Here is a 23,478-nt window from a genome sequence, read left to right on the forward strand (position 1 = left end):
ACCCCCACCACTCCAGCAACCCTCAGTTTGTTTCCTGAGATTAAGAATTCCTCATATCAGTGAGGTCATATGATACATGTCTTTCTCTGATTGACTTATTTCACTCAGCATAACACCCTCCGGTTCCATCCACGTTGTTGCAAATGGCAAGATCTCATTCCTTTTGATGGCTGCATGATATTCCATTGTGTATATATACCACCTCTTCTTTATCCATTCATCTGTCGATGGACATCTTGGCTCTTTCCACAGTTTGGCTATTGTGGACATTGCTGCTATAAACATTGGGGTGCACGTACCCCTTCGGATCCCTACATTTGTATCTTTGTGGTAAATACCCAGTAGTGCAATTGCTGGATTGTATGGTAGCTCTATTTTCAACTGTCTGAGGAACCTCCACACTGTTTTCCAGAGTGGTTACACCAACTTGCATTCCCACCAACAGTGTAGGAGGGTTCCCCTTTCTCCGCATCCCCACCAACATCTGTCATTTCCTGACTTGTTAATTTTAGCCATTCTGACTGGTGTGAGTGGTATCTCATTGAGGTTTTGATTTGGATTTCCCTGATGCCGAGCGATGTTGAGCACTTTTTCATGTGTCTGTTGGCCATTTGGATGTCTTCTTTGGAAAAATGTCTGTTCATGTCTTCTGCCCATTTCTTGATTGGATTATTTGTTCTTTGGGTGTTGAGTTTGATAAGTTCTTTATAGATTTTGGATACTAGCCATTTATCTGATATGTCATTTGCAAATATTTTCTCCCATTCTGTCGGTTGTCTTTTGGTTTTGTGGACTGTTTCTTTTGCTGTGCAAAAGCTTTTTATCCTGAAGAAACCCCAATAGTTCATTTTTGCCCTTGCTTCCCTTGCCTTTGGCGATGTTTCTAGGAGGAAGTTGTTGCGGCTGAGGTCGAAGAGGTTGCTACCTGTGTTCTCCTTTAGGATTTTGATGGACTCCTGTCTCACGTTTAGGTCTTTCAACCATTTGGAGTCTATTTTTGTGTGTGGTGTTAAGGAAATGGTCCAGTTTCATTCTTCTGCATGTGGCTGTCCAATTTTCCCAACACCATTTGTTGAAGAGACGGTCTTTTTTCCACTGGACATTCTTTGCTGCTTTGTCTGAGTTGACCATAGAGTTGAGGGTCCATTTCTGGGCTCTCGATTCTGTTCCATTGATCTATGCGTCTGTTTTCGTGCCAGTACCATACTGTCTTGATGATGACAGCTTTGTAATAGAGCTGGAAGTCCGGAATTGTGATGCCGCCAGCTTTGCTTTGCTTTTTCAACATTCCTCTGGCTATTCGGGGTCTCTTCTGGTTCCATACAAATTTTAGGATTATTTGTTCCATTTCTTTGAAAAAAGTGGATGGTATTTTGATGGGGATGGCATTGAATGTGTAGATTGCTCTAGGTAGCATTGACATCTTCACAATGTTTGTTCTTCCAGTCCATGAGCATGGAACGTTTTTCCATTTCTTTGTGTCTTCTTCAATTTCTTTCATGAGTGTTTTATAGTTTTCTGAGTACAGATCCTTTGCCTCTTTGGTTAAATTTATTCCTAGGTATCTTATGGTTTTGGGTGCAATTGTAAATGGGATCGACTCCTTGATTTGTCTCTCTTCTGTCTTGTTGTTGGTGTATAGGAATGCCACTGATTTCTGTGCATTGATTTTATATCCTGCTACTTTATTGAATTCCTGTATGAGTTCTAGCAGTTTTGGAGTGGCGTCTTTTGGGTTTTCCACATACACTATCATATCATCTGCAAAGAGTGAGAGTTTGACTTCCTCTTTGCCAATGTGGATGCCTTTGATTTCTTTTTGTTGTCTGATTGCTGTGGCTAGGACTTCTAATACTATGTTGAATAGCAGTGGTGATAGTGGACACCCCAGCCACGTTCCTGACCTTAGGGGGAAAGCTCTCAGCTTTTCTCCATTGAGAATGATATTGGCTGTAGGTTTTTCATAGATGGCTTTTATGATATTGAGGTATGTACCCTCTATCCCTATACTCTGAAGAGTTTTGATCAAGAAAGGATGCTGTACTTTGTCAAATGCTTTTTCTGCATCTATTGAGAGGATCATTTGATTCTTGTTCTTTCTTTTGTTAATGTATTGTATCACGTTGATTGATTTGCGGATGTTGAACCAGCCTTGCAGCCCAGGGATAAATCCACCTTGGTCATGGGGAATAATCCTTTTAATGTACCGTTGGACCCTATTGGCTAGTATTTTGGTGAGAATTTTTGCATCCATGTTCATCAAGGATATTGGTCTGTAATTCTCCTTTTTGATGGGGTCTTTGTCTGGTTTTGGGATCAAGGTAATGGTGGCCTCATAAAATGAGTTTGGAAGTTTTCATTCCATTTCTATTTTTTGGAACAGTTTCAGGAGAATAGGTATTAATTCTTCTTTAAATGTCTGATAGAATTGCCCTGGGAAGCCATCTGGCCCTGGGCTTTGGTTTGCTGGGAGAGTTTTGATGACTGCTTCAATTTCCTTAGTGGTTATAGGTCTGTTCAGGTTTTCTATTTCTTCCTGGTTCAATTTTGGTAGTTGATACATCTCTAGGAATGCATCCATTTCTTCCAGGTTATCTAAGTTGCTGGCATAGAGTTGCTCATACTATGTTCTTATAATTGTTTGTATTTCTTTGGTGTTGGTTGTGAACTCTCCTCTTTCATTCATAATTTTGTTGATTTGGGTCATTTCTCTTTTCTTTTTGATATGTCTGTCCAGGGGTTTATCAATCTTGTTAATTCTTTCAAAGAACCAGCTCCCAGTTTCGTTGATCTGTTCTACTGTTCTTTTGGTTTCTAGTTCATTGATTTCTGCTCTGATCTTCATTATTTCTCTTCTCCTGCTGGGTTTAGGCTTTATTTGCTGTTCTTTCTCCAGCTCCTTTAGGTGTAGGGTTAGGTTGTGTATTTGAGACCTTTCTTGTTTCTTGAGAAAGGCTTGTATTGCTATATACTTTCCTCTCAGGACTGCCTTTGCTGTATCCCAAAGATTTTGAACAGTTGTGTTTTCATTTTCATTGGTTTCCATGAATTTTTTTAATTCTTCTTTAATTTCCTGGTTGACCCATTCATTCCTTACTAGGATGCTCTTTAGCCTCCATGTATCTGAGTTCTTTCCAACTTTCCTCTTGTGATTGAGTTCTAATTTAAAGCATTGTGGTCTGAAAATATGCAGGGAATAATCCCAATCTTTTGGTACAGGTTGAGACCTGATTTGTGACCTAGGATGTGATCAATTCTGGAGAATGTTCCATGGGCACTAGAGAAGAATGTGTATTCCGTTGCTTTGGGATGGAATATTCTGATTATGTCTGTGAAGTCCATTGGTCCAGTGTGGCATTTAAAGTTTATTTCCTTGTTGATCTTTTGCTTAGATGATCTGTCCATTTCAGTCAGGGGGGTGTTAAAGTCCCCCACTATTATTGTATTGCTGTCAATGTGTTTCTTCACTTTTGTTATTAACTGCCTTATATAATTGGCTGGTCCCTTGTTAGGGGCATAGATATTTACAATTGTTAGATCTTCTTGTTGGATAGACCCTTTAAGTAGGATATACTGTCCTTCCTCATCTCTTATTACAGTCTTTGTTTTAAAATCTAATTTGTCTGATATAAGGATTGCCACCCCAGCTTTCTTTTGGTGTCCATTAGGATGGTCAATGGTTTTCCACCCCCTCACTTTCAATGTGGGGGTGTCTTTGGGTCTAAAATGAGTCTCTTGCAGACAGCATATTGATGGGTCTTGTTTTTTAATCCAATCTGATAGCCTGTATCTTTTGATTGGGGCATTGAGCCCATTTACATTCAGGGTCACTATTGAGAGGTATGAATTTAGTGCCATTGTATTGCCTGTAAGGTGACTGTGACTGTATATTGTCTGTGTTCCTTTCTGATCTATGCTGCTTTTAGTCTCTCTCTTTGCTTAGAGGACCCCTTTCAGTATTTCTTGGAGGGCTGGTTTCGTGTTTGCAAATTCCTTTAGTTTTTGTTTGTCCTGGAAGCTTTTTATCTCTCCTTCAATTTTCAATGACAGCCTAGCTGGATATAGTATTCTTGGCTGCATATTTTTCTCGTTTAGTGCTCTGAAGATATCATGCCAGTCCTTCTGGCCTGCCAGGTCTCTGTGGATAGGTCTGTTGCCAATCTAATGTTTCTACCATTATAGGTTACATATCTCTTCTCCCAAGCTGCTTTCAGGATTTTCTCTTTGTCTCTGAGACTCGTAAGTTTTACTATTAGATATCGGGGTGTTGACCTATTTTTATTGATTTTGAGAGGGGTTCTCTGTGCCTCCTGGATTTTGATGCCTGTTTCCTTCCCCACATTAGGGAAGTTCTCTGCTATAATTTGCTCCAATATACCTTCTGCCCCTTTGTCTCTTTCTTCTTCTGGGATCCCAATTATTCTAATGTTGTTTCATCTTAACGTATCGCTTATCTCTTGAATTCTGCCCTTGTGATCCTGTAGTAGTTTATCTCTCTTTTTCTCAGCCTCTTTATTTTCCATCATTTGGTTCTATATCGCTGATTCTCTCTTCTGCCTCATTTGTCGTAGCAGTTAGTGCCCCCATTTTTGATTGCACCTCATTAATAGCCTTTTTGATTTCGACTTGGTTAGATTTTAGTTCTTTTATTTCTCCAGAAAGTTATGAAACTTCCACGCTTTTTTCAAGCCCAGCTAGTATCTTTAAAGTCATGATTCTGAACTCTAGGTCCAAGATCGTACTAATGTCTGTATTGAGTAGGTCCCTGGCTGATGGTACTATCTCTTGTTCTTTTTGCTGAGGTGATTTTTTTCGTCTTGTCATTTTGTCCAGAGGAGAATAGATGAATGAGAGAACAAAATGCTAACAGGTTAACAATGTCCCCAGCAAATATACTCTATACAAATCAGAAAAGACCTGAAACCAGGGAAAAAGAAGGGGAAAGAAAGAAAAAAGAAAGAGAAAAGAAAGAAAGAAAAACAAAAACAAAAAGATTAAAAACAAAAACAGAACAATACAAAAAAAAACCCGAATATGATCAAATATGATCAGGCTAGTGCATAGATCAGTGCCACAGACTAGATTTTGGGCGTTTTTTGGTCTGTTAGAAAAAAGTGCCTCCTAAAATTTTAAAGGAAGAAAGACTTATATATGTACAAAATAAGGGTTGATAGAGTGAAGGGATGGAAGATGACTGTAAAGATGCAAATTATCAAAGATTTTATAAAAGGAATTGATACGATAAGAAGTTGTTTGAAAAAAGAAAGAAGAAGATTTAAAAAGAAAAGGGAGAGAATGTGATCAGGCAGGAGACTAGAACAAAGCCATACACTAGTGATTTAGGGTATATTTTGATCTGTTAGAAGAAACTGTATCTCAAAATTTTAAAGAGAGAACAACTCATATATATATATGCCAAAAATAAGGGTAACTTTTATGAAGGGATAAAATATGACTAAAAATGAAAAATGAAAAATAAAAAATGTTTTTTTAAAAAAGGGATTGATAAGATGTTGGTTGAAAAAGGGAAAAAGAGAAATTAAAAAAACAGTTAAAAAATTAACTTTGAAAAACTAATGAATCATGGTAAAAAAAAAGCCATGAATTCTATGTGCAATACTCCCCTAGCGCTGGAGTTCTCCTGTTCTCCTTGATTGGTAAACTTGGTCTTGGCTTGGTGGCTGTTCGTGCTGATCTTCTGGGGGAGGGGCCTGTTGCCGTGGTTCCCAAATGTCTTTGCGGGAGGCGGAATTGCCCCGCCCTTGTCGGTCCCGGCTAAGCAAGCTGCTTGGGTTCGCTCTCAGGAGCTTTTGTTCCCTGCAAGCTTTCCGGATGGTTTTGGAGGACGACAGTGAAAATGGTGGCCTCCCAATCTGTGCCCCAGAGGAGGCAAGAACTTGGGGCTCCGCTCCTCAGTGCAACCCCCAGAGAAAAACAGTCAGTCACTCCTGTCTCCCTGGTCTCCGGCCGCACTCCGTGCTCACCGGGCCTGTGACTGAGCGTTTCTATCTCTGGCACCTGACCCCGTGTAGAGTCTCCAAACCCAGCAGATCTGCGGTGCGCTCCCGTGCCGCTCCTCCCGGGGGAGGAAGGGGAGTCTCCCCAGATCTGCTGCTTGTTGGGTCCCTGCTGGAGGAGCAGTGGCCCGAGTGGGCCGCGGATCACAGTTTATGGCAACCCCGAGCTGAGAGCCCGTGTCTCAACTCCGTCTCTGCAGCCAGCTTCCCCGCTGCGATACCCGGGAGCTCTGCCGCACTTAGGCACCCTGGTCTTTCTGTAACCCCGAGGGTCCTGAGACCACACTGTCCCTTGAGGGTTCCACCTCCCGCTTAGCCACTGGAGCGACGTCCCTCAGCGGAGCCGACTTCTAAAAGTTCCGATTTTGTGCTCCGCGGCTCTATCACTTGCCAGTAGCGGCCAACGGAGGCCCCCTCCCCCGCCATCTATCCTCCCGAATATCGCCTCAGATTCACTTCTCCTCACGTCGTATCTTCCAGTAAGTGGTCGCTTCTCTGTTCAGAGAGTTATTGCTACTTTCCTCTTCAATCTCCTGTTGAGTTCGTAGGTGTTCAGAATGGTTTGGATCCCTATTCAGTGGAATTCCTGAGACCAGACGAAATCCAGGTCCCCTACTCCTCCGCCATCTTGCTCCGCCCCCCCTTTCTTTAACTTCTTTTTGGTCTATTTTGTCAGTTTTTTCCGGTTTCTTAAGTTACATGTGTGACAGGATAAGTAAGTCAGATATTGGTTGTCTCATTTTGTCTGAAACCCAAAGGCCAAAAGCAAAATAATAGGGGACAAGAAGCCCTATATTTCTAAATGAAGGGATAGTTCATCTATGTACAGTTGACAAAATACTAGCTGAAAAGCAGTTTTTTGATCCTTGGCCCTAAATCCAACCTGAGGGGATGAAAGGATTGAGGTTGGAGAGCCAGGGAAAAGAAGATACTGTGAGGAATTGTTGCCACTTGGCAATATTGTCCAGCCACACTTCCCTCAATATTTAATGTGGGGAGTGAATGGGTGGCAGTGATGTTACTCCTAACCTCTGGACAAGTTAGAGGGACTTTAAGAGACCTTCTTGTGGAATTTTATATCCCTGCTTCCCTTTTGCCCCTGGTGTTTGATTTTGGTCTGCCTTATAGAAAATGAAAAGCAGAAAGTATGTGTCTACAACTATCTTCCTGGGGAGGAGCAAAGAGAGGTGCCTGCTTCCACAATGGCTGAAGAGAGGCATGTGTTTTCCTAGACAGATGTGAGTCATACAAATGGGAATGATTTGGATGAATGGACTGAAAAGAGGCTGGAGGAAACCTTAGATACTGAATCTGACAGCAAAATCTTAAGTGGTCAGGCCAGAAACAGAGCTCTACCCACATCAACAGAGCTACAATTAGATGTTCCTGGTGAAGAAATCTACAAAACCCACAGAAATACCCCGTGAGGCCTGCGGTTAAAATTTAGCAAGCCCAGAGAGCACTCTCATATCACAACACCCCTCCTCTATCAAGTCGGACCTTTATTCCCCATTACCTCCTTATCCCATCTCTGACCCTGCCCAAATCCAACCCTGGAGAGTCCTAATATCACAGCTAAAAGTGTGGGTTTGAGTGAGGAGGAGCTGAGAAAGCAAGGACAGAAGTTCCCATACACACCCTACCCTCTTCTGCAGAATTTCAGTCTGAACTGAACCTGAGCTGGGGAGGAGAAAAGTGAAGCATTAACTAAAATTCCAGTGTAGACTATTTCACTAAAATGGACAGTTTAATTATTTAAATAAAATTGTAATAGTTATTATAAGTGAATGGAAGTTTTGTTTGTTTGTTTTTTTACTGTTTAAAATTAACCAGGAAAGCTATGACCTTTTCTCAATATTTTATCTGAGAGGGGAAAAATAAGACAATAGAATGGATTTAAGAGGATAGTGAAAAAATAAATTTGTATTATGTTTGCATCCTATCAATTTCTGCTAGTTCAAAATACCAGTTACATAATCTTAACTCATTTATTTTTCTTTTCTTTTTTTTAAGATTTTTATTTATTTATTTGACAGAGAGAGAGAGAGACACCATGAGAGAGGGAACAGAAGCAGGGGGAGTGGGAGAGGGAGAAGCAGGCTTCCCGCGTAGCGGGGAGCCCAATGCAGGGCTTGATACCAGGACCCTGGGATTATGACCCAAGCCGAAGGCAGACGCTTAACGACTGAGCCAGGTGCCCCTAATCTTAACTCATTTATTTTTCAATCTTTGTTGTTTACTGATACTTGCATTTAAAGTTATGAATATTTCTGTGAGCACTGTTTTGACTACATTACACAATTATAATTAGTGCTTTCATTTTTAGTCATTATAAAGGATTTAAATTATAATTGTAACTTCAATTTTATTTTTATCTGAAGGGTGTTTAAAAATTTACAAGTGCATGAGTCTTTCTGCTATTTTTTTTAGTTTCTTATTTTACTGCAATTTGAAAAGAAAACTTATCCTGTATGATTCGTCTTTTTGAATAATGATAATTTTCTTTGTGGCTCAACATACAGATTTCCACCTGGGGCTTAAATCCAGTATCAAAAGGAGCAGTTCCCATGCTCATAAATTCTTCCCTTATGCAATTTTATGTTCTGATTTCCTTGATTCAGAAACCTCAGGATCCAAATTTGTGCCACTCCATGTTGACTATGTCCTACAGCTCCTTCAGACTGTAGTCCCTTTCCTGGTATAGTAGCCTCAGCAATTCCCTGATATGTTGTGTTATGTTGTGACTTGACCCTAGTTATTGGTCTGGAGACCAGGAGGGATGGTGAGAGGATAGGTACTGGGTGGGATGCTTACTATCTTACAAGATGGTGGCCTTTGTATCATTTCCAAGCAAGGGAGGTGTAACAGCCTTTATTAGGGAGAGGTGGGTAGGCCACTTTTATGGGCCAAATGGTCCAGGGAAATCTGAGGTTTCTGGTTTCTCCAGTGCATCAACCAAGATGGTTCCATACCAAGACTCAGAGTCCCACTTGTTTTGATAAAGGGCCTGACCTTGGTATAGCAGACTTTCCAGGATTGAGAATTATCTTTCTCTGCAGCTAGCTATCTTTATAATTAAGTCCTGTACCTGATTCACAACTCTTTCTGTTGTCTTGTTGCAGGATGTGAGATTCTCTTCGAAAGCTGCCACGGAGATCCTCTAATCTTTCCCATTTTGCCTTAAATTGGTGATTAATCATTGGTGGCTTTTTATTTTCTTTCTCCAGTGCTTGGTGCACTCAACAAAATCTGTGTGATTCCATTGTCCTTATAATTATGACTTTCCTCAAACCCACTGAAGATTTGAGACATTGCACCCTTCAGTGCTTTTCCTTCTACTATGATCCCATCTCAGTTCACCACTAATGAAATTTTAACAGTTATACTATGCAGTAGGTAGTCTCCTAAGATGACCCCAGTTTCATGGCATCCTACATGTATATGTCACACATCCTATTTCCTCTACCCTTGAGTCTGGCTTACGCTTGTGATTGCTCTGATCAATAAAATATGGAATGAGTGATGCTTTTCGCCTAGGCTTTAATTGACCTAGCAGTTTCCACATCCTCTCTTTTGGAACACTTGTTCTTGGGATGTTCCCTCTTGGAACCCAGCTGCCATGCTGTGAAAAGCCCACTTGTAGGGATTTTGATCGCCAGTCCCAGGTGATCTCACAGTTGAACCATGTGAATGAGCTCAATTAAGCTCCTTGATGACTGCAACCCCAGTTGACCTCACTGAAGCTGGAGACTGCCCAAGTGAGCCCACAGAATCATGAGAAATAATGAAATAGTTATTTTCAGCCATAAGCTTTGGAATTATTTGTTATGCAACAATATGTAATCAGAATATGTTGCCACAGTATGCCAGGAACTACTGTACTCCATTCACTACTAATAATGGGATCGTCATTGTTAAGCAGCTGGTGAGTGATTTGGCTACCAAAATTCCATCTTTAAAGTCTGCTTCCTTGGACCATTTAGCACCAACTGTCTGAAATCTGGTCCCCTTAGAAACATTTGTTGAGGTATAGAAGACAGATAGGCATGCACAAAATGTATTGGGGAGCAATCAGGAATAATGCCTATGAAGGAATAAGTAAAGTACTGAGCAGAAGGAGAAGTTGAACTGTGATGAATTTGTCCCAGAGGTTTCAACCAATCCTGCAGGGAGCTCTAAAGATGGGACCTTCAGAGGTGTCTTAAGTTGAGGTAAAAAGTATGGGATGAGTAAGTAGATGCAAGCTGCTTCCAGGGAAGGAGCTAAATTTGAGTGAGGCATCCTTGACAGTGCACGACAGCATCCACTAGACTGCCATTTTAAATATTTTATAATGCTGTTCTGTTTCTTTTCATTCCTCTGTCTTTTCTCTATCAAACTTTCTTCCCCTGACTTTGTGGTTTGAAAACTATAAAGACTTTCTATTCTTCTCATTTTTATCCTTATATTTTTGAACATATATTAACCTTATAACTTGATATCAATGTCCATTAGCCTTCTAACTTGCTATCAATGTCTGATTAATCAGAATATCTCTTCTTTGCTTGGAAAGGATGGGATTTGTAGTCTACTTTTATATTTTCTTCTCTTAACCTTTCTTTTGTGCTGCTTATGTATTATATAAACCCACATTATTTGTACTAATAACTTTTAAAACTTAGTTTTTTGTTCATTTAGCATTCTTGTATTCTGTGTCACTGTCTTGTACATATAAAATGTTCTATTGCAGTTCATCCTATTGTGATTATTTCTGAGAGGATGAATGGGTGATAAATCTTCTGAGTCCCTAAATATTTGGAAATGTCTGTTATTTTGCTTCACTTGAAATGCTAGTTAACTTGGGCATAGCATATAGATTCAAAATCAGTCTTTCTTTCTTTCTTTCTTTCTTTCTTTCTTTTTCTTTCTTTCTTTCTTTCTTTTCTTTTCTTTTCTTTTCTTTTCTTTTCTTTCTTTTCTTTTCTTTTCTTTTCTTTTCTTTTCTTTTCTTTTCTTTTCTTTTCTTTTCCTTTCTTTTCTTTCAGAGGGGGAGAGATTGTGAGAGGTGGAAGTGGGGGAGAATCTTAAGCAGGCTCCATGCCCAGCATGGAGCCCAATACAGAGCCTGAGGTGGGACTCGATCTCACAACACTGAGGTCATGACCTGAGCTCAGATCAAGAGTCAGATGCTTAACCAACAAGCCACCCAGGTGCCCCTGAAATCAGTTTTTCTTTGAACTTTGAAGTGATTGCTTCATTGTCTTCGAGCATCCACTGTTACTGAAGAAAACTGTGATGAAATTCTGACTATTATTTCTTTGTAGGTAACTAGGTTATTCTTCCCGAAAATTTCAGTGTTTATAGCACCAAGATATATCTATCTCCATGAGGATCATTTTACCTTCACTTTTTCTTCTAGAATTTCAAATAAATGGAATGATACAGTACATACTCTTTGGAATCTAACTTATTTCATTCAGCTTAATGTTTTTGAGACTCACTCATGTTTCTGTGTGTGTTAAGAGTTTATTATTTTTATTGCTGAATAGTAAAGTTTAAATTTTTCTTTTCTAGCTATTTCTTGCTAATATACAGAAATACAATTTTAAACTGAATTTTGCATGACTTTGTATTTATTGACAATAAACTCTTCAATTCTAATATAGATTCTTTTGGATTTTCAACATAAGCAATCCTATCATCTATAAATAATAACAAATCTTTCTTTTCAGTACTTATTTCTTTTAGTTTTTTTTTTTTAAATCTTGCCATCTTGCATTGGTTAAGACCTACTGTCCAATACTAAATAAAAGTAGAAGTGGTGGTGGAGAGTATGTTTTCGTCATTTCTGATTTCAGAGGGAAATTCTTTACATTTTACCTTTCAGTCTGATTTTTGCTGCAGATTCAATGCCTAGTTTGTTAAGTGTCTTTTTGGTTTTTGTAATTAGTGGACTTTTATCATTTTTTTTGCATCTCTTGAGATGACCATATGCTTTTTCTTCCTCTGTCTGCTAATGTGGGTGAAATATATAGTTGATTTTAGAATATTAAACTAGCCTTGAGTTCCTGGAATAAACCAGACTAGGTCATGATATAGTGTAATTTATGTATATTGCTTAGTTTGTAAAAATTCAGTGCATGAGCAATACTGGCCTGAAAATGTTTTCCTTGTAAACCAACTGATCCTCATTTCAAAAAGTAAGTAAAGAATTATTTCTGGGGCGCTGGGTGGCTCAGTTGCTTAAGTGTCTGCCTTCAGCTGGGGTCATGATCTCAGGGTCCTGGGATCGAGCCCCGCATTGGGCTCCCTGCTTGGCGGGGAATGTGCTCCTCTCCCTCTGCCCGTCTCCACCCCCCCGCTACCGCTTATGTGCACTCCCTCTCTCTCTCAAATAAATAAAATCTATTTTTTTTTTTTAAAAGAACTGGGCACCAGAAGTCTCTGTTGGTTAGGTGACTGCCCTCAACTCAGGTCATGATCCCAGAGTCCTAGGATTGAGTCCTGCATCGGGCTCTCAGCTCAGCAGGGAGTCTGCTTCTCCCTCTGACCCTCCCCATCTCGTGCTCTCTCTCTCTCTCATTCTCTCTCTCAAATAAATAAATAAAATCTTCTAAAAAATTATTCTTTTTTTCTAATTTTCTGGAATCGTTTGTGTAAGGTTATGTAAGAGTTTTCTTCTTAAAATGCAGAATTTACCAGTGAACTCATCTGGGTCTAAAGTTTGTGTGTGTGGTTTCATTAGAAATTCAGTTTCTTTAATACATATAGAGCTGGTCAGATTTTCATATTTCCATATCTTCTTATGACTCTTTAAATATGTACCAAATTTGTGGTAATTTCCCCTGCTTTAATCCCAATATTTGTTACTTGTGTCTCTTCTCTTTCTATTGATCATCTCACCAGAAGTTCATCAATTTCATTGGTCCTTTTAAAGAACTAAATTTGGGGTTTCTGAGTATTTCTATGATATATTTGTTTTCTACCTTATCAATTTCCCCTCCTATCATCTTTTTTTAGCTTATTTCCCTTTTTTGCATATAATCTCTTTTTCGTTGTTGTTTCTAATTTCTTGAGATGGATGCTAAGATCACTGTTTTTCAAAGCCAGGAAGTGTTAGGAAAGATGAACAAAGCAAGAGAAGCAAGATTATCTAGCTAAAGAAAAGAGCTCTGCAATTATCTGGAAATCTGGGAAATTTAGATGATAATTCAGAAAACCCAAACTGTCCTCTGAGAAGTGGAAATTGAAAATAGAAATAAATAAGGCAGAGTACTAAGCTTTGTGACAATATATAGTTTTTAAAAACACCCCATCTTTATATCAGTTTCTTTAAAAAGTAAGCTGGATAAAAATATAATGAATACTGTAATTTCATTTATAAAAAACCCTAGAAAATGTGAACTTCTTTATAGCACCAAAAAGCAGATCAGTGGTTTCTTGGGTTGGGGGATGGCAAGGAGAGACGGAAGGGAGATATTACAAAGGAGCACCAGGATTGGAGGTAATGGATATGTTCACTATTTTGATTGTGGTGATGGTTTGGCAGGTATATACATATGTCAAAGCATATAAAATTGTACATTTTAAATATTTACAGTTATTTTATGTCAATTATACTTCAATAAAACTGTTTAGAAGACATACCACTATAGGAATAACAGGAAAAAAGATGTCACTGCATTGTCATCTTTCTTGTCTGACAAGAAGTTTACTGTAATTCTTACCATTTTTTCCTCTGTATGCAATGTGTCTTTTTCCTGATTGCCTCCACATTTTCTCTTTGTCTTTGTTTTCAGCAGATTAAATATAATATGCATCGGTGGTATATTAGTATGTATATACACACATATATAATACAAATATTTATGTATGTATATAATATTTGATATGTTTCTTGGATTTGTAGTTTGATGTCTGTTACTAATTTTGGAAAATTCATAGCTATTACTGCTTCATACTTTTTTTTCCTGTTCTCTCTTTCTTCTCCTTCTGGAATTCTATGTAGGCATACATTAGACTGTGTAAAATTATCCCACAGGTCTTGGATGCTGTATTCTTTGTTTCAATTTGGATAATTTCTATTCACCTATCTATAAATTCACTATTTGTTTAACCAGTGATATATGTGTGTTGAAGATATTCTTCATTTATATTACTGTGGGGGTTTTTGTTTCTTGAAATTCTGTCTGATTTTTTCTCTTGGATCCCATTTCTTCACTGAAATTTCCCACTGACCTTAAAAGTTTTCACCTTTTCCATTAGAATTTTTAACATAATATTCACAGTTATTTTTATATCTTTGTTAGATAACTCTAACATACCCATCATATCTGAGTCTGGTTCAGTTTATAGTTTTGTTTCTTAACAGTATGTTTATTTCTTGATGCTTTGTTTGCCTCATAATTTTGTGTTGAAAGTTGTGCATCTTGTTTTGGACAGTGGAAACTGTGGTAAATAGATTTTATGTCTATAAATAGGTATGCCTTCCCTTCTACTAGGCATTTAGTGTGGGAGTTGGAGTTAGTCTAGTGAGGATTTTGGTTGGATTTGCAGTTTGTTCATGCAATGCTTAGCCTCACTGCACAACATGTTTTATATTTCTCTACCAGTTATCTTTTCTTTAATGTGGGGGGTGGTTTTTGTTAGCATTTTTCTCTCTCTCTGCCCAACCCTTAGCTTTAAGTCTTCCAAATGCACTATGCCACAAAGAAGGTCTGTGCTCTTGAAGTATTCCACTGTGGCTTGTTAGCTTGGTGGTGGGGAGCAGAGGGGACATTCTCTGTTGTTCTGATTAAATTTTAGTCTTAGGCCCTGTGTCTCGGGGATGTGACCTTCTTAGAGCTCTAGGTTTTTCACCATTTGTAGTTCCGTGTTCAGGATGCATTCCTGCCTCTCCCTTCAGGGAGGAGGGATTTTTCTGTTCCCTTTCTTGTGGGTTTGTGCCAGTGCCTAAAGGTGACAATGTTTGTTGCCTCCCCTCTCCTGCAGGATAATGCTATTTTTTTTCCATAGGGAAGATAAGGGAGAAGGTCATGGCTGGTTTTCTACCCCTTACTAGTAGCTGCTGTGCTCTTCCTCTAGGTCTGCACCATGAGGCATGCTTTCTCAGGACTCTCACCCATTTTTTTTTAAAGATTCTATTTATTTACTTGTCAGAGAGAGAGAGAGAGAGAGAGAGCATAAGCAAGGGGAACAGCAGGCAGAGGGAGAAGCAGGCTCCCTGCTGAGGAAGAAGCCCAATGCAGGCTCAATCCCAGGACCCCTGGGATCATGACCTGAGCCAAAGGCAGGCGCTTAGCTGACTGAGCCATCCAGGCGCCCCCTCAACCATTTTTTTGTGGGCCCAGTAGAGTCAGTGGAGTAAAACCTGCAAGAAGGTGTGAGCTCCTCCTATATATATTATGCCCAGGGGGTTGGTTTCACATTCTGTTGTAAGCCCACATTCAACATCCCCAATTTGTTAACTCTTCATAAATAATTTTTACTGGTTTGTGGCTATGTTTGCCACAGGTAAGCAACTGCCATCTTTCCCGTGGACACCTGTCTGTCCTAAGATTTTAGATTACTTGTTTGTTCTGTGACCTCAGTTCTGTGAAGGGGTAAGAACATCTTGACCTTGCATTTTGGCTTTTTGTTGTAGTATAAGGATTGGAGCAATGCTCTTTGCAGTTCTCTACATCCTAAGCAGAAACCAGAAGTCTTTTAATTGTTTTTATTTAATCTTTGTATTGATTTCTAAGAGTTCTTTACGTATTCCAGATACATATTCTTTGTCAGATATTTGTATTAAGAATATTGACTCTCAGTATGTGTCTTGTGTTTGTATTTTCTTAATTTTGTCTCTTGATGTGCAGAAGTTTTAAAATTTGATAAATTCCATTTTTAATATTTTCTCTTATGTTTAAGAGCCCACAATGTCTTGTCTAAGATATTTTTATGTATTATAAGTTCCTGAAGATATTCTTCAGTATTTTCTTTTAGAAGTGCTACTGTAGTTTTAGCTCATATGCATAGGCTTATCCATCTTAAATTAATTTTGCCTCTGAGGAAAAGATTGAGCTTCATTTTTCCCTATGTATTTATCCAGTTGTTCTAGTACTATTTACTGAAAAGACTTTCCTTTACTCATTAAATTGCTTTGATACTTTTTATGAAAATTAATTGACTACATGTATATACGGAACTCCCTATTCAGTTCTGTTGACCTATTCTTTTTGTCTTTACACCAATACTGTACTGTTTTCATTTCTGTAAGATTCATTTCTGTAGCTTTATTGTAAGTTGTGAATTCAAAAGAGTGAGACCTCCAGCTTTGTTCTTTTTCAGAATTGTTTTTGTATTCCAGGTATTTTGTATTTCTTCACACATTTTAGAATAAACTTCAATTTCTACAGACAAAGACTACTAAAATTAGCCTATACACCAATTAGGGGATAATTGACATGTTAATATAGTGTCTTTCAGTAAATGAATATTGTATATCATTCCATTTATTTCTCTTAGCAATATTTGGTAGATTATGCCATAGATTATTTTTGTGCTTTTGTATTCTATTCCATTTTCCAATTGTTTCCTGGTAGTATTTAAAAATACAATTGATAGTTTTATTTTGATCTTATACCCTGTGACCTTTTCAAATTCATTTAATAATTTTAGTAGTCTAAGTCAAATCCTAGGATTTTCTGTGTAAAACATCAAGTCATTTATAAATGGCAACAGTTTAACTTCTTCCTTTTCAGTATTTATGGACTTTTGATTGGGCTACGTTAAAGAATTGGCTACATAGTTACTATAAATTTTAATTGGCTTTATTAGATACAGTTTGCATACAATAAAATACATCAATTGTTAAAGTATAATTAAAGAGTTTTGACAAATCACATAATAAAATCATAAGCACCATCAAAATCATGATATAAAACTTTCTACCACTCCAAATCCTCTCAAACCCATTTTTGGTCAATTGTCTACCCTGTCTTGGCCTCTGAGAACCACTGATCTGCATTCTGTCACTTAATTTTGTCTTTTCCTCAACATTATATAGAAGGATTTATATATAGTATTTTGAATCATATTTTACTTCTACATATATTATAACCCACAAAATTCAATATTATAATTTTTGCTTTAAACCATGAGTTTTCTTTTAAATAAAAGGGAGAATAAGAACTAGAGCTTTTTCTGTTTACATGTATATCCCATGTCTGCTATCTTCATTCCTTTCTGTATATCTAAGTTTTCATTTTGTTTCTTTCCCTTCAGCCTAAAAATATTCCTTTAGGGCCACCTGGGTGGCTCAGTTGATTAAGTGTCCAACTTGATTTTGGCTCAGGGCATGATCTCAGGGTTGTGAGACTGAGCCCCCTATTGGGCTCTGTGCTAGGCATGGAGCCAGCTTAAGACTCTCTCTCTCCCTCTCCCTCTGCCCCTACCCCCTCAAAAAAAATTCCTTTAGTATGGAATTCTGGATCTATGGGTTTGTTTTTGTTTTGTTTTGTTTTTTGTAGTTAAGTATCTTCAAAGTTAAATAACTTTAGAGGTGTCATTCCATTGTTTTTGGCTTACATTATTTTTGAGGAGGAGTCATCTGTCATTTGTATTATTACTTCCCTATAATATATAATATACTTACTTCTCTCTTTTTCCCCCATGCCCCCAGCAGGGGATGCTTTCAAAACTGTTTTGGTTTTGTTTTTTTTTTTTAATCTGTTGTTTTTAAGCATTTGACTTAGATGGGCCTATGTGTGATTTTATTTTTACTTATTCTGTTTGGGTTTCTGAAATTCTTGAATCTATAAGTTGATGTTGTTTACCAAAATTTGGGGAACTTTATGCCATTTTTTTCAAATAAATTTTCTGCCCCAGTCCTTTCTCTCTATCTCCTGGGAACCCAGTGATATGTAAGATATCTTGATATTGTTCTATAATTCACTGACGCTTGCCCCCCCCCTTTTCCCAACTTTTTGCTTTCATTCTCTGTTGTTATTGCTATCTAGATTGGATAATTTCTATAGCTATGGTATTATTAATTCTCTATTGCTGCAAAATAAATTACTCCAAAATTTAGTGACTTATAGCAGCAGTAATCATTTATCTCCTACGGTTTCTGTGAATTCAGAAAATCCTGAATTATCTGAAATTCTGAACTGTTGTGTGGCTCAGCTCAGGTCTCTTATGAAGTTTTAGTCAGATGTTGGCTTGGGTTGTAGTCATTTGATGGTTTGATTGGGGCTGGGCAGTTTAATTCTATGGTGTCTGACTCACATGGTTAATAAGTTGGTTTCTCTCCACATTACCATCTCCATGGAGCTGTTTGAGAATCCCATGGAAGTTGGCTTCCCTTTGGAATGAGCAATCCAAGAGATCAAGGCAAATTCTGTAATGGTTTTATGACTGTAGAAGTCACATACCCTTATTCCACCATGTTCTATTTATCACATAGGTCAACCCTGATTCAGTGTGGTAGGTGAACTCAGAAAGGCATGATTATCAGGAGATGATTAGGGGGGGACTCTCTTGGAGGTTAGATAGCATAGTCTATCTTCAGATTCACCCACTATTTCCTCTGTAATCTGCACTCTTCTGTAAGCAATTTGAGTGATTTTTTTTTCGAATCTCAGATAGTTTACCCATTCAGCTTTTAAATTTCTAATTTTTTTCTTTTGAGTAGTTTCCATTTCTCTAATAGTATTACCCATCTGTACACTCATTGTGATTATCTTTTTAAAAAATTATTTGAACATATTTATAATAGCTGTTTTAAATCCTTTGTGAATACCAATCTATCTAAATCATCTTGATGTTGATTTCTATTTGTTGATATTTCTTTTGACTGTGGTTCAATTTTTTCTACCACTTCACATATCTAATATTTTTTTTAATTGTATACCAGATTGTCAATGATTCCTTGCAGAGATTCTGGATTCTGTTATCTTAAAGAGTTTTTTTTTCTTTCTTTCTTTCTTGTAACACACAGTTAAACTTGGTGAAACTCATACTCCAAACCATGTCTCTCTCCTGAGGTAAGGAACAGCTGAAATTTTTTCTCAGCTTTTCAACCTTCTAGTTAATGCTTTGTGCTTTCTGCTGAGTTCCTTGGAGTCCCACATATATGTGTAGTTCAAAGATTAGCCTAGTATTTGAGCACAATTTATATGTAGATTGTTGGATTCTTTCACTGTGCTCCCTCCTTTTTGGAACTCCTCAATTTCTAGCCTCTCTGCCAGCCCTGAATTCTGTTTTCTGACACCTCAAGCTACTAAGAGTTGTGCTGCCTGCAGAGCCCTCAGAGGAAAAGCTAAATAAATGTGCATCTAATTCAGAAACGTTCCTTTCTTTTGTGGGTTACATAATTTTCAGTTTTCTGATTTTGCTGGAACTTTTGCACATTTAAAGAACCCTTTTTATATTTAATCCAGAGATTATAATTGTTATATACAGGAGGTTTAGTCATACCAGCTACTCTGCCATACCAGAATGGAACCGTATCCATGCATGTTTGAGTGAGACAAAAAATAGGCAATTAGAAGCTTTGGATCTGGGGCACCTGGGTGGCTCAGTCGTTAAGCGTCTGCCTTTGGCTCAGGGCATGATCCCAGGGTCCTGGGATCGAGCCCTACATCGGGCTCCCTGATCAGCGGGAAGCCTTCTTCTCCCTCTCGTACTCCCCCTGCTGTGTTCCTTCTCTAGCTTTGTCTCTCTCTGTCAAATAAATAAATAAAATTCTTAAAAAAAAAAAAGAAGCTTTGGATCCCTTGGCCTATTCAATGATAGGCTTCACTGTAAGGTGTTGAGAAAAATTAGATTTTTGTTGTCGGGAAGTATCCTAATTGTCAGTATCCATAGGTCCCTTTCTCCTTGAATTATTTAGTTTTCTTAGTGAGGAATCCTTTAATTTCTTGTATGGCTGGGGATATGATAGATATATGCCCATTTTTCAGCATTCTGGGAGCCTAATGGACCTGGAAATCTCATATTTTGTTGTAGAGTTTCATGAATCCCTCTATTTTCAATATGGTCTTAGCTGTACCTTGTGATAAAAACATTTCATTTTCTGTTCAACATTTTCAAAGATTAAATCTCCTCTCTTTTCCAAGGATTTGGGAAGTGTGTTTTTTGGCTGTGAATGGTGGAAGAAGAAATGTAGGGGCCTAAGAAATTTCTTATAAAAGTGTTCAACTGATGTTTTATTTTCTGTTCCAACTTTAGAAGGATCTGGTACTCAATTCCTGAGCATATCTGGAATTTTGTGGTAAGAATTAGATTTTTTTCTCTTTGGCTTCTCCCATTTTGAATCTAGGTTTCAGGTATATCCAGTCTTCTAAGTCAGTTACCATTTGTCCATCTGTTCTTAGATTCTGGAATTTAGTTGATATTATTTCTGTCTTTCTTTTTGTGGATATATGCCTTTGTTCTTTCCGATCATTTTAAATGATATTTCGTAAGGAGTGAAGATGAATCATATGGATTCAATCCTGTTCCACTTGTCTTAAGATAATATTTATTTTCATCTTCTATTTTTAAATAAACATAAACTGATTTATTAAACCAGGTACCCTCTTTTGAAACATCAGTTAATAGCACTTTTACAAAAGTCAGTTTTGAAAAGCATAGGTATATCAAATGACTAAACCAGTGTTGAATGTAAATATCAGTTCTGCAATTTCTTCTATACCATGAAATGGTGTTTCTTTGGCTATTTTTCCTTAAAATAGCAAGAGTAAAAAGACTTATCATCTCTTTCAATGTAATATGCTTGCTTTGGACTTACGTTGTCAAAGAATTGCTCACAACAGACAAGTATATACATGCAGTGCTGCCACTTCAGAACTTGCCTCAAAGAAGTGTGAATAAAAATGGCCTAGCAACTACTCCAGCCTTTCCTCTACCGGTCAGTGCAAGCCAAAGGAAACTTACTTCATGAGAACTAGAATTTACTTTAGAGCTTTATTAGCTTGCTTTGAGTATGAACTTGATTTTCTAACATGAAGATTAGTGAATTCATTCTCTGAAAAGTAATGTTGTATAAGCATTTTCAGTCTTTCACCAAAGAATTCATTATTTCACTGAATTTGTATGAATCTACATATGCTTGCTATTTTGTAGGCCATTTGTAAATTGAGCATATGCTCATCTTCATAAAATTATCTGTGAGGGATAGTTTTTATATTTATTTTTTCATTTCCAATCAACTAAGGATCATATTCCTATCACTAATTGCTTAATTTTTGGTTTTTGTTTTTTATGGTTTTTTTGGGGGGAGGGTAGTTCACCAATATAGCATGAAAGCTCTTAAGAGTCAGAAATAAATCAATAAATTAGAGGAGAATACTGGACTTTGTTTGTTGGTGTTATCAGGAATGGGGACATGTGAGAAGAGTTTATTGCATGTTGGAGGAAAGTTAAAAAAAAAAAAAAGTACTGAAAGTAACACCTGTGAAGTAAGGTTAAAGAAAGGGCCTAGAGTTATTTAGCCAGAAATGAGGTTGATGTAATAACTATTTTTATATATATTTATTACAGAACATGACTGATTATTGTTTGTCTTTGCTGAAATCCAGAAAGAAAAAAGTTCAAGAGTAGAAATACAAATGGTATACATTTAACCAGTACTTAGAAGAGCAGTGTGAAGGTTGACAGACAAACATTGGGGTGCTTGTGATGGGACACATCTCCTTGGAAGAGTCACGAGCTTTAAATGTAGCAATCTTCTCTGTCATGAATGGTGACCGATCCCCCCGTAAGGCTTCCACAGGGCCCTTCCAAACCAGTAATTCTCTGGATCACTTCTGTTCTAACCTTCAGAGGTTGAGAGTGAACCGGACTCAGCAAACACCTGCCCTTTCAGGAGCGCTAACAGTGCTAAAGGGGGCAGTGTCGGCGGCAGCACAGCAGCGTCTCTTCCAACTGAAGACTTCACTCAAAGGTGAGTCAGGTCAGTGAGGACCCAGGCGCTTCCCTGTCCTCCAGCTATCACGGGGGCGGGCACAGGAGCCCTGGGAGATCGGCGACCACAGGGCACCCTCCCCAGCTGCCAATATAAGCTTTGATAGAGGGATGAACCGGGGATTGCTAATTAGCTGGTGATAGGTGGGAGGGACTCGCCACCTAGACGCGCTCCGGGAAGGATGAGTAGCGCCGACGACAGCCAGGTCCCTCTCTCACTCTTCTGCTGCTAGGTGGTCCAGACCCATGTGCTCCCAGAGCAAGCTGGGCGCCCGCCACCCCTGGGGCGAGCGTCCCACTGTGCGCGTTGTGCCTTCCAGGTTCCCAGCTCCCGCGGTAGGGCGCGTGGGATGATGCTCTGGTCCTCGTGCTTTCCCCAAGCTCCTAGCATCCGGAGCCGCCCAAAGCCCGCACCGCCGCAGCCACAGCCTGGGAGGGAGAAAGGAAAAAAGGGAGGGGGCTGGAAAGGCTCGGCGGAGGGAGGAGGAGAGGTGGGGAGGAAGGGAGGGAGCGAAGGGGGAGGGAATCTCTCTCCTTTGCAGTGCCTCCGCCTCTCCTCTCAGGCTGGTGGCGACTGGGTTCTCCTTCCACACCCTCTCCTAGTTCCTCGCTCCCTTCTCCTCCCAACCTCCTTCCCTCCCTCCTTTCCAAGTGTGCAGGAAGGGAGCTGCAGCCTGCGCGCAGCCCAGGGAGCCGGGGGGGAGGCGCTGGGGGGAGGCGGCGGCGGCCGCGGGCCGCGGCGGTGGGTGTGTGCGAGTGTGTGAAGGACGCCACCTCTCGCTCCTGCGTTTGCAGGCGGCGGCGGGCGGCGGGGCTTCTCGCTCCGGCAGCGGCGGCGACAGCGGTGGCGGCTTCCGGAGTCCCGCCGCGAAGATGCTCAAAGTCACGGTGCCCTCGTGCTCCGCCTCGTCCTGCTCTTCGGTCACCGCCAGTGTGGCCCCGGGGGCCGGGAGCCTCGTCCCGGATTACTGGATCGAAGGTTCCAACAGAGATGCTTTGAGCGATTTCTTCGAGGTGGAGTCAGAGCTGGGACGGTAAGACGGGGGCGCCCTGGACTTGGTGGAGCCGCGCGTACTGCGCACGGGCTCGGGCTTCTGGGGAAGCCCACGGCGCGCACCGGGGTAGTCCCTTTTGCAGGGACTGCTCCCGGGGATGCGGGAACCAGCCTCCCTGTCCTTTGATTTCTCCCCGCCTAGTGTCTAGGAGAGAGCTAAGCACATTCAAGTTGGGAGTCGGGTGTCTCTCGGAGCGCCCAGGCCGGCGCAGCTGCGAGCAGCAGCCCGACTCTCCCACCCTCGCTCCCTCCTCCTCGCCGGCTGCCACTTCCCTTGGGTGACAGCTCCCACCACACGTGGGCCCTGCTTTCCCGACTGGTGTCTTTGCTCACGATTATAGCTTGCCAGAGGGTCTTGTTTGTCTAGTAATTTTTTGGGGTAGGGGAGGAGGGTGCCCCTCCAAACCATGACAGAATTATTAAATTAGATTCTTCCCCTTTCCTCTCATCAAACTCTCCAAAGCAAGTGGCACTAGAAAT

General features: G+C 39.6%; 1 protein-coding gene across 5 annotated transcripts in view; it reads left to right on the plus strand.

Annotated features, from left to right (window-relative positions):
- The window catches only part of CAMK4 (calcium/calmodulin dependent protein kinase IV), a 325,141-nt gene that overhangs the window by 67,095 nt on the left and 234,568 nt on the right, over positions 1 to 23,478 (plus strand). For 2 of the 5 annotated variants that reach the window (XM_025866881.2, XM_025866882.2), the window contains exon 1: positions 22,740 to 22,978. The exons of 1 other annotated variant lie outside the window; for it this stretch is intronic. In XM_025866881.2, the coding sequence (XP_025722666.1) occupies positions 22,818 to 22,978 (161 nt within the window). In that variant the 5' untranslated portion in view covers positions 22,740 to 22,817. Of the gene's footprint in view, positions 1 to 21,795; positions 21,925 to 22,598; positions 22,979 to 23,478 lie in introns of those variants that run through there. 2 more of the 5 variants (XM_025866880.2, XM_073889130.1) reach the window with 2 other exon arrangements.

This window comes from Callorhinus ursinus, unplaced genomic scaffold, assembly GCF_003265705.2.
Source record: "Callorhinus ursinus isolate GAN/ISIS: 27379988/994484 unplaced genomic scaffold, GSC_fseal_2.0 scaffold3, whole genome shotgun sequence".
Taxonomy (NCBI): Eukaryota; Metazoa; Chordata; class Mammalia; order Carnivora; family Otariidae; genus Callorhinus; species Callorhinus ursinus.